At 37.8% G+C, this 11704-nt stretch overlaps 1 protein-coding gene across 1 annotated transcript; it reads right to left on the bottom strand.

Moving 5' to 3' along the window:
- Positions 1-202: 202 nt before the first annotated feature.
- ilrun (inflammation and lipid regulator with UBA-like and NBR1-like domains) lies at positions 203-11602 on the bottom strand. The gene is made up of 5 exons (XM_014987830.2): positions 11322-11602; positions 9667-9821; positions 9342-9539; positions 7809-8113; positions 203-2903 (listed from the first exon to the last, which is right to left on the bottom strand). Exons 1-5 carry the CDS (start codon positions 11477-11479, stop codon positions 2868-2870), a joined length of 852 nt encoding a protein of 283 aa, XP_014843316.1. The 5' UTR covers positions 11480-11602; the 3' UTR covers positions 203-2867.
- Between the last annotated feature and the right edge of the window lie 102 nt (positions 11603-11704).

Genomic DNA, 11704 nt, shown 5'->3' with positions numbered 1-11704 from the left:
AATTGATGGACTTTTCAATTGTATTCTAGTTTATTGAATGGGTCTGTATGCTAAGGAACTATTTGTAAACCGACACTGCCTTTCCAGTAGGTGGCAGATGTTAATGTTCACTGCAGTGAATGCTAATCATAAAAGAGGTTAATCTTTAAAGTTTGAAATTATCTATGGACATTTTACACAACTATAGAAAAAGACCACTTAGTCATTGTTTTAGTGTTAATTTAATCATAAAAATGCTTACTTATAGATACAGAAAAAAAAAAACTTTAACAACTTCATCTCCACATAAATGTGCTATTTCAGGTCTAAGTAAACTCTCAACACATCCGCTCACCATGCCACCCATCTCAAGACCATACATAGTCACAAAAATGAAACTAAAGAATAAATCCAGCAATATTTAAGCTTCCTTAGCAACCGCCCATCACACATGATCCCACAATAAGGAAGCACACACGCACACGCGCACACACGCACACACACACACACACACACACACACGCACACACACACACACACACACACACACACACGTACATACAGTTAGATAGAAAACAAAAACTGTTGTGACTAACAGAGGCAATGAAAAACACTGTATACTGTTTGGGAAGAGGACTCTTGTGACAATTACAACAGAGCTGCAAAAGGCTGGTTCAGTTTACAAATCAGCAAACACTCTATGAGAAAACAATCATTTTTATGGGTAAAAGTTTGTGCCAGCAGTTTGGAGAAAAATAATAGTAAAAATAAACAACTGTGGGGCTCTGGAAATAACTTTTTTCCATTTTATTTTTTTTTTTCAAACATGCATGAAAATCACAAACATGATGAACGTTTTAAAACTGAAAGTACAGCTTCAGGTGTAACAGCAAAGCTCATTCATGTGATCGAAACAAAAGGCAAGTTTATTTTTTTTCTTTCTAACATCTGATATTTCTGTGCAGCAATCAAACTGCCGTTTTTAACCTTTATGTCTTAAAATGGAGACGGTGTTGGACAAAAAAACAAAACAAACAAAAAAAAAAAAACAGGATTTTTTTTTTTTTTTTTTTGAAAATGCTGGTGTCACATCCCAACTCTATAAAAAAAATCCTCAGCAGAGGTGGTCAGCAGTATAGTGCAAATATTAGAAAATAAATCACCGGTGCTAACAATGCTGATGCAAATCATTATAACTAGTATTAACATGTTCTACCAAGCTCAAGCTAAATTGGTTCTCATGATGATCTCAAGTTTGTCTTTTGATTTTTAGCACCACCTCCTGGCCGTCAATGGGACATTTTTGACTCTGCAGCGCACAAAAAGACATGAAATAAATAACATCAGGGTACTTGTGGCAAAATCATCCAAATAGGTCACCCAAAAAATACTTCTGAGGTACATTACGTTTAAAGCTCTCTCTATAATGACATGTATGTGTCCATTCATCCTTTACTCAAGTAGTATACACTATTTTTACGTCAGTTAAATCCAGGGAGAAACCATTGAGATACATACACAACAGGCAAGCTCGCGCATACATTTTATATTTACTACACATCCTGTACACATGGACTCAAACTACAGTCACTCACCAGGCAAAATAGATTTAAATGGCTTTTTCAACCCTTCCCACTCACTCACTTCCATCCTTTTTGCACTTCAGCATCTGTTTAAGGTGAAAACCCGCCATAGAAACCGCACACTGCCCCATGCAAACTGAACTGGGCAGAATCACATTGTAATGCTTGATAGTTAGTGTTTTGGCTCTCTGGGTTGTATCTTTGGGAGTAGTTAGGAATATACAGACAAAATAACTGATACTGAAGACCAACTCATTGATAAGGATGCTAGATAGTGTGACAATGTTTAGTGTTGCAGCATGGGAAGTTTTTCACTGATTCCTTCCCAAGAAATAATAACTAAAACGCCAAAATCTTCATGTATGACACTAATTAAAAACATATTCCTTCAGATCAAAACATATCTACACAACCAAAGCGTTACAATTCAAAGGTCACATATTGGATCAGCAAATGTTGAACGAAATTTGTTAATCTCCATTTTAAAAAGGCTTAAACAGGCCAAACATGCTTAAGATTTTCTCTCTAAAGGCTAAATTTGAAAAGATCAAATGGGCACTTCACTTGAACTAAGAATGGCAGACTTAAAATGATGAAAGCCAGTTACTGGCTGTAGGCCATCTTGAGCTTTACTAATGGACTAACCCTTCATTTGTCACCAAATCAGAATGCTGTAGCTTTTGGACGACAACAAAAGACATGATTGAGAACTTCTACTAAACAAAGTCTGCTTATAGCTCGACACATCAGTATTTTCATGATCCAAGGGACTTTTCAATCAAAGTCTAATAAAATTAGAATGTTGCTGCTTATAAAAGATACTTTGTTGTCTTAACCCATGTGAAAACACTTAAAATGACACATGATTGTTGCCAATTCTTGAGCATAATATTAAACAGTTTTTTGAGAATTCAAAGGAGAGATTCAGCTGCCCATGGGAGTAGCAGATGCATGTCGGTTTTTTTAGGGGGATTTTCTCCTTAATTAGGCATGTCTTACAAGTTAAAATAAAAATATTATTGTGTATCCATCTTTAGAGGTTTAAAGCACTCTTAAATGAAGCATTCACACGTGTGAATCCATGTCAGGTCGGATGTTTCACTGCAGTACATGTGATCCATCAGGTCACCGTTGTTTGTCTGTTGAAAGGTCCATAAAGGTTTCAGGGAGAGTTGTCATGAGTCCATAAAAAACAACAAAAAAAAGAAAATATCAGTTCCTCCCCCCTCCAACTCCTCTGCTCTTAAGGATTCCCATGATGTTAGAGCTCATCTTTCATCATGGGGGTGGGGGGTCTTTGTCTTTCTAGCTCTTTCCAAACGGATAGGGACCATGAATACCCTGGAACAAAAAAGATGGAGAATGCATATCACTTTATGTTTTTATTTTGACATTTATGTACCAACCCTATGCCTATTATGAATTTTAGTGTTCCCCTGGCTTAGAGTAGCATCTGTAGGAATGTGCTTATTTTAATACAAAGACAAAAGGTTTTGATCAATTAGGTTCAACTAGTCCAGTGAAACTTCAGAGCTGAAACTGGGAATAAAATGTGAGCTACAGATGTTATAGGGTGTCAAAACATATCACTCTGTGTGTTAGGCATTTATCAGTTCAAAAACTTTTTAATAATATTACACCTCAACAAAACACACAGTAGTGACAAATGTTTTAGAACCTGCAAAAGACAATTTGTAGGTTTGATAATTAATTAAAGAATAGTAGTAATACAGATAACACAAGCACACACTCATAACTTCGTAAACAGCCAGTGCAATGCTTGCAAAAGACAGCAAGAAGTTTTGATACACAGGTAGCTTAATTTAAAATATAAAACCACAAAATACATACTGGATAATAAAAACTGGTGGGAACCGATATATCCAACGCTGTTATTGCATAGAGTTTGACCTGATAGCTATTTTTTTAAGGTTTTGTTGGCTCTAGTGGCCTTTATTAGAAAGTAGTTTGACAGGAAAGAGGGTTATGAGGGAGGGGGAAGACATGCAGCAAATGTCACCAGGCTGGGAATCGAACCTGCGACCACCGGCATGAGGACTAAGGCCTCAATACATGGGTTGTGCTTTGCCCCTGCGCCACCACAGCACCCACACCTGATAGCTAATTAAACATCTGACAGGTGTGTGGGTAATTAAAAGTAGAGAAAAGCTGACTGACATATGGACTCTCAACACTGAGATCAAACATCAGTTCTGACCTGAAATGGGATGCTACAGCTGCAAAAATGTATTTTAATACCATTCTTCATACGCTCTTTGTGAAGAAATCAGGAGCTGCTTTACTGACATAAATGAGTACAAATCAAAAGTATCACGTGAGAGGAGCCTCTCCATGTCTGTGACTGTAGGAACTTGATCTTCTTTAGGATAATGTCCAGAGGAATTTGTACAAAAAGGTTTGGGGTAGTTAAAGAACACACTGTTCTGTCCAACACACAGATTTACAAGAAACCATCAGACACAACCTTCAGCATCCTTGAAATAAAAAAAGATAAAAGCCCTGACCAAGTTGTTCAGGGAAGAGGCCACGCAAAGTTTTACAGATGTGTCTATTCTTTAAGCAAAGCAGAATTGGGTGACAATTAGGCCTGTCACGATAAACGATAGATCAATTAATCGCACGATAAATTAAACCTATCGACCTCATTTTAATTATCGGCTTTATCGTCTCTTCCTGCCTTTTTTTCTTTCTGTTGATGACACTGAATGAAAAAAGGCTCAGCTCCGATGCTCTCCACTGACCCTCCCTTCCTATTTCCTTAGTGTAATATCCAGCGCACATTACACAAGTTGTCGGCCCATTTTCAAAACCTGAGCGACACATTAGCCGACAGAAATCCTAGGTATAACGGTTCAATCGGGTTTGTCGTGCCGTGTGGTGTCCAGCCACATGGGCACAAAATAATGGCTACAAGTTCAGTTAACTCATTTTAAAACCAGGCATTAATCAATGCTTTACTAGAATCTACCTGTGATGCATGTGGCTAGAGTCAGCTTAAAGTTCTGACTGAATGAAAATCATTATAACCTATTTATGTCACGTTAACAAAAAAACAGCTGAAAAGTTACCGGGTTTATCAACTGCGGTAGCAATTTGGCTACAACTCCTCCCCTTGTCATTTCTATATTGTGAATATATGTTGAATAAATATTAATGTTGTTTCCACATATTATCTCAAATGTCCGCTGGACTTCGGGTTGCCCCGTGTCAGCTGTTTGGGATTCCCCTCTGTAATTTCCCCTCAGAAAGCAAGTAGGAGAATCTGGGTTTCTGATTGGCTACCTGTCACATTCAGCGTTAAGCTCCCAGTCAGGGAAAACCCCTGATTTAGATCTGAGCGGCCACGATGATCTACCGTAAACACACCACACACTGCAGGATGATCGGTTATGAAATCACCAGCGACAATCTTAGATTGGCCAACGCTATAAGATTGTCGTAAGGGGAAATTAGGGGCAAAAAATCGTGTAGTATGAACTACTGCATTAGGTAGTCGGATGTGCCCATCTTCTCTATTTAAATCTAGTGATTACTGAAGGCCAATACAATATACAGACTTCATAATCTACACTCTTTTGGTTGAATGCAGTATTTATTTCCACTTTGGCTTTATCTTGTTTAGTTTTTATTCAAGTATGTTTTTGTTAATGGAGACTGAGAATCCATTTTATTTTTGTTTTTGGTTGTTTTGTTTATTTAGTTTATCAGTTCCAGTGTTATGTGTTCTTTTGAAAATAAAGTGCATCTAATCTATGGCAGTAAATCGCATGCATTATTAGTCATTTCCATTAAATCAGTGTCAAAAGGTCTTGAAACAATATTATCGTTTATCGCAATAATTTTTTAGACAATCACTCAGCAAAATTTGTTATCGTGACAGGCCTAGTGACAACATTTTCTTTTCTGTAGTTGTAAGTTATCAGCTTGAGCAGATTTGGAGCTGCTGACAGAAAATCAGGTGATTACACTACGTCTTAAATTCTTCACTGTGAGTCATGTAAGTCATTATTATGCAACTAACGATTGCATAGTGTAATCATTGGTTGCTGTTCTAAACCGTATGCAAAAAAAACAATATAATAGTATTGCACTAGGGCTAGGGGATATAAGGAAAATCTAATATTCTGATATATTTTTGCTATATCACAATACACGATATGTCACGACATTCTTAAATGAGCTCTAATGTTATTTTAAACTACTCCTTGCAGCATGTCTGGACTATGACTAGATAAGGTGAGAAATAAGTTTTAACTAAGAAACAAAGAATAGCGAGGGAGAGGGAAGTAGGTCAGCTATGCTTGACTTTGACAAACTTAAATGTGCTGTGGAATAATGTGTGTTTTAGTTCAGCTTAGAAATAAAAAGTAGGCGTTTAAATTAGCTAATCAACTAGCTGTGTTGCTAGTAGCAGCGGTGGATAATCTACCACAGCAATCACTTATTAATAATCGCAAAATACACACCAAGCCTAAAAACCCCAAACTGTAACAAATTGAATGTTCTGTTCTATGTGGGGTAATGTTTGAGTGTTTTTGGTGCTGAATCCTGATACATAAAGTTGCGTTGTTGTCAGTTGCTATGGCAATGTGACTACGTGTAGCATGAAGCGACAGAGAGCGAGAAAATAAAAGAATGAGTAGTTTTGAGGAGTGTCAAACTCCAGTCCTCAAGGGCCACTGTCCTGCAGTTTTTAGATGTGCCACAGGTACAAAACACTGGAATGAAATGGCTTAATTACCTCCTTCTTGTGCAGCATGATTGGTAGAAATTTTTCAGGTTGGGAGGGCGGAGGGACTAGTGATACATTCATAGGGTGTCGGATAAACCATACTTGCAGTCAGTTTGAAGTTTATTATTTGAATGACAATTTATACTCTATGGTTGCGATATAGCCGTTTTAAATATCGCAAATAGAAAATATCACGATATATCGAGTATATGAGATACATCGCCCAGCCCTATATTCTACTATTACAAAATGAGTCCCAAAATCCTGGATAAAACAGATGAGTGGAGTGACAAATGCAAAGGGTTTAATGAGCAACAAAGAAGTGATTTTGACTGTATGTGACTCAGTGACTTTGTGTATTTGCAAGAGCTGGGCATGTTTTTCCAACCTGCATGACTTAATACAGTTTTTCCTTAAACCACAAGCAGCACAAGCAGTATTTTGGTGGAAATGTTGCTTAGCAACATCTAACTAACTTTCCTGTCATGTGTTTTTGACGAATCAGTGTGTGGTAGTAAGAGTTTAATTTGCTCTTACTTCTTGTATGAACTGCCTAAGAATTGTATGATATTTCAAATCGAGAGAAAATATTGAATATTTTAGTCTTAATCTTAAGTTACCACAATAACAGCTGGCTCTGCCTTTCTCTCCATCAAAACTTTGAACCATGAAACGCACATTCATATCATAGGCCAACGTCTGTAGTCAGTTTTACGGGGATTAAACAATTATTGATTCATTGATAAAATATAGAATGTTTAGTCAGACCATTAAACTAATATTAAAAATGTACACGATTACCACACTATTAAAAACTGAGTTTGGAGCATTTACAAGCAGAGAAGTGGCAATATTTAAACCACCACTTTGTAACTCAGAATGAAAGGCAATTTAATATCTTTTGTCTTTACTACACAAACAGCCAAATTTCATAAGAAGCCCTTTACCATTTCCAACAGGTACTAACTGACAAGGAAGTAATGAAAAATAATTAAACATTTAGTTAATAAAATGTTTGCGGACTTCTTCACTGACTTTCTGACTTTCAGGTGTTTTGTGTGTCTAATGTGTCTGTGATATAATCAGCTACACGTAGATAGATATAATCAACTTAACAGTATTAAATTCTGCTTGTTAAAGCACCCAGCACTAAGATCATTAAAAATGATCATTAAAAATGATCTTAATGCTGGGTGCACTGTCAAAGATGTCCTGCAGATTTTGCAGTGTCTTTTGAAAACTTGCAAAAAGGGGGAATAAGTCATGTAAACAACCAGACCTTTTCACCTTCAACCCATATGACCTCTGTGTTTTTCTGTGTTGGCAATAAAAATATGAATTCCTAATGAAAATATGCCAGAACTTTAGCCAAACTGGGTTTAAGCCGAATAATCACTGTTCTAGTTCAGCATATCTGCATTTGGAAGAAAAATAAAACTCTTTACATACCCCACTCAAAGATATTAAAAGTATTTATATTGGAACTTACATACCTGGCCATAAGTTACCACGGAAAGATTTGTTTGGAGACCGTTTGACGCCCTATTTACAGCATTATGAGACAGTCCGTTCTGATCTTGCTGGATTGGTTCTTGTGTGCGCTCCCAGGCTCCTCCGGGGTCTCTGAAGCTGCCGTCAGTGGCATCATGCTTGTTCTTCTGCGGCGAGGCGAACGGGTTGAAATCCCCCTGCACGTTGCGCTGCGGTTGCGTGTTGAATTCCGTCTCAAAGGAAGAAAGCTGCTGAGTGACGCCTAGTAGACCGCCGACTTCTACGCTAAGAATCACCCAGATCACATCTGCAGAAACAAGGACGTATAGTTGAAATCCAATAATGAGAGAAAGAAGATGTCAGAGATGCGGTTTTTTTTTCTTCATTTCTTCAAAATTGAAAGTTTACATACAGAATAAGTACTGTCTCTTTAATGAGGGAAAACCCAGATGATGAACCTTCTGATAGACTATCAATAAAGATATCAATAAGGCCAACTTACTTGTTTTTATTAATTTAAAGACATTTTAAGGCCTTTATTTTAAATAGATGAAGATTGTTTAAGATGCCCGGACACCCTGCTGCAAGAGGAACTGGTGTGCTTCACAAAATAGATGGAATCATGAGGAAAAACTATTATGTGGAAATATTGAAGTAACAACTAACAACATTAGCCAAGTTAAAGCTTGGGTGTAGACTGGTCTTCATAATGGACAATGGCCATAAGCATACAGCCAAAGTGGTTACAGAGTGACTTATGGACAAAAAAGTCAAAGTTTTGTCATGGTCATCACAAAACTTTGATGTCAATCCTATAGATAATTTAACTCAATACTAAGTTGAGTTATCAACTCAGTATGTATTGATATTTCCATACTAAATATCAATAAATTAGATATTTATTGATATCTAATTATGCAGATATCAATAAATTCCCTATCTCATTATTCAATCAATTAAAGTATAGCACAAATGTATAGCACATTTCAGCAGCAAGGCATTTCAAAGTGCTTTACATCATAACAAACACAAAAACACAAAGTCATGCAACATAGAATCAACAATCAAAACATTACATTAAGTCAAGTGCCATCATTAAATTGATTACGTTTCAAATACAACTCTAAACAGGTGGGTTTTTAGTCGAGATTTAAAGGAAGTCAGTGTTTCAGCTGTATAACAGTTTTCTGGAAGTTTGTTCCAAATTTGTGGTGCATAGAAGCTGAATGCTGCTTCTCCTCGTTTGGTTCTGGTTCTGGGGATGCAGAGCAGACCAGAACCAGAAGACCTGAGGGGTCTGGAAGGTTGATACAGCAGCGGCAGATCTTTAATATTTAGTTATTGTAGCATTTAGTAAATGGAAATAATTTTGGTAATTCTAACTGATCTAAAACGAGAAATTTGGTCGGCTTTAATTTCAAAGAGTTAGAGGGAAAAAAATGTGTATGTGTCTTATGTACTGTCATTCCTGGGCTATGAGAATGTAAAGGAATATCTACTCAGACGTAGAAATGAAATTCTGCAGTTTTTCCTACCTCCGTAGAACAACCCGGCTGCTGTGCACATCCTCCACTGGCCCTGGTACATGCCTGGGTTTGTAGGACTTCTCATCTGTACACTCACATCTGAAATTTCCTGGGGGTCTAGAGACTTCACCATAACCGAGTTTACATGCCCAAACTGATCCCCTCCAATGTATTTCAGACAAACACCTGGCGGCCATGACTCTCCGCCTACAAATGAGAAAAAAAAAATAAAGCAAAAAACAAAGTTAAGAAAAACATTTTGTGACATTTAGTGTTGTAAAAAGGTTTAAAGATGCTTCCTGACAGAGTTAAGATGTAGTAAAAAGGCATGTACCTGTGTTTTGTATTCTCCAGGTCTTTGTGAACAGTGTGTCCGGAGGAACAGACTCTCCTTCACCAATTGTCACATCTTCAACAAAGGACATGGATGGTGTGTTGACACTGGGGCTTTCGAAGTCATAATATGCACCAATAGCAGCCTGAAGGTTCCTGTTTCAGCATAATAAAAAGAAAGCAGGGGATCACCACATTTTTAACATGCATTAATATCCAACAAACATTCTATCAAAATCTTTAAGTGAAGCATCTTTAAATCATTGAGTACAGCAAACAAGTTAAAGTGCAAATAAATTTTGCACTTTAACTACTAAAGCTTAATGCATTTTGTATTTCTAATATGTTGTTAAACCAGTTACAAACTTGAATATGAATAGGCAGGGACACAGCTGAGGGCTTTAAGAAATGGAAATAACACTAGAAAACATCCAGGAAGAATGGGTGGGGGTGAGAGACTACAGAGGTCAAGGTGTTCGCCTGAATAAAAGACCAACCTGGATGTAAAACACTGAGGATTTTTAAATGAAGGTTTTGTAACTTTCAAGCCAGTTTAGTCTTCTTTAGTCAGCTAATGCTGTAACTTCTGTAGGACCCAACACAACATAAGAAGTTGAATTTAACTTGGTGTTAAGTCTCAACAAGAGGTAGTCACAAGTCCCTTTTAGATCAGAACTGAACGCAACCCCCCAAACGGATCACCTTTTTCCTTTCACACCATACAAGTTAACCTACAGAGATCACAGAGCCAGGGGGATTTCAGAACATGGGAATGGAAATCCTGATATATTTGTAGTTAAAGGTTTGCTGGAAAAATACATGCTGTTGATGTGTTAGGAAGTTCTTCATTTCAATGCATTGAGTAAAAGTAACATAAATAAAATCTGATATTTTATAGCATTTCAACTACTAATTTACAGCGTTTAACAAATGAAAACTGTATAACCAAGTTGTGTCTTTCTATAGTAAACGATATTGTACATATATGAAATGGTACGAATTACCAAAGGACTGAACTGTCCAGAGGTGCTAAAGGTAATAAACTCTGCATATTTAATAATTAGAAAAGCTAAATTATCTGTTATTTTTGTGTGGAGGCTCAGGGACACCATCCTAAAACGTTTCAGTGACTGAAATCACAAAGAATCATGTCCATTGATTAGATCATTTGATCAGGAACACAGAGGCGCTTTGATCACTGCTGCTTTTGCTTTTGTCTCCCGATAGATCACGACTGATTCTAATCTGAGTCGTGGTTTCACAAACAGCTCACTTTGAGCAGTTCTCCACGCTATTACATAATACAACAAACATATCCTAACCCAGGAGTATAAATTGCTTCATTTTTTACGTTAGGTTTCTCAACCAGGTTGGTATTGTTTTTGGAACTTTGTCGCGGCATTAGAACTCGTGGTCAGGGCAAACTTTACTGTTTTACTTCCGTTTACCTCAAATGGCCCACTAAGAGTTAACAGCCATTTCCCGTAACGGAAGGATAAAATGACCAGTGCCGCACTGACCATCAGCACTCATCCCTGGCCTACAATAGGCACTTTATTTTTTTTATAATTTTAACATAAGATAACTAGCTAAGCCAAAAGCTAAGTTAGCGCCATGGTGCTGTCCAACAACAGGCCCACCTATCCCCGCACTCACCAGTTGGTCATGTCCAGGAAGAAGGCGCAGCCGGCCGGGTTGAGCTGGAAGCCCAGCAGCCTCTGGAACTCCGAGATGAGGACGTCCTTGTCCGTGGTGCCCATGCAGCTGAATTTCTGCATGAGCTCTGCGTCCACGTCCATGTCTGTGCCCTCCATGGATGGCGGGTCGTCCCGAGGCGGGGGTCCTCTCTCAGTTAAGTCCGAGGCCTCGTTCAGCCATAACGACCAGCTCAATAACAACAACAACAAGCGTCAGTGCGCATGGCACGAGCAAGGGGGGACGACGTTTGACGTTGCAACAGTGCGTGCGTCACTTACAACGTCATCTGTTGCTATTTGTGGCCACCTTTTCATTGGTTTATCAATGAAATTCATGTAAAA

This window comes from Poecilia mexicana, unplaced genomic scaffold (assembly GCF_051168715.1).
Source record: "Poecilia mexicana isolate PSO_F unplaced genomic scaffold, ASM5116871v1 scaffold_5, whole genome shotgun sequence".
Classification (NCBI taxonomy): domain Eukaryota; kingdom Metazoa; phylum Chordata; class Actinopteri; order Cyprinodontiformes; family Poeciliidae; genus Poecilia; species Poecilia mexicana.
Note: the sequence above shows the minus strand (reverse complement) of the source record. Positions and strands in the feature narration are given on the sequence as shown.

Coding starts and splice junctions, on each gene's coding strand:
- ilrun (XM_014987830.2), bottom strand. CDS start 11,479: ATGGAGGGCACAGACATGGACGTGGACGCAGAGCTCATGCAGAAATTC. Junction 9,822..11,321: donor TTCCTGGACATGACCAACTG/GTGAGTGCGGGG, acceptor ATGCTGAAACAG/GAACCTTCAGGCTGCTATTG. Junction 2,904..7,808: donor CCGTGGTAACTTATGGCCAG/GTATGTAAGTTC, acceptor TTTTTGTTCCAG/GGTATTCATGGTCCCTATCC.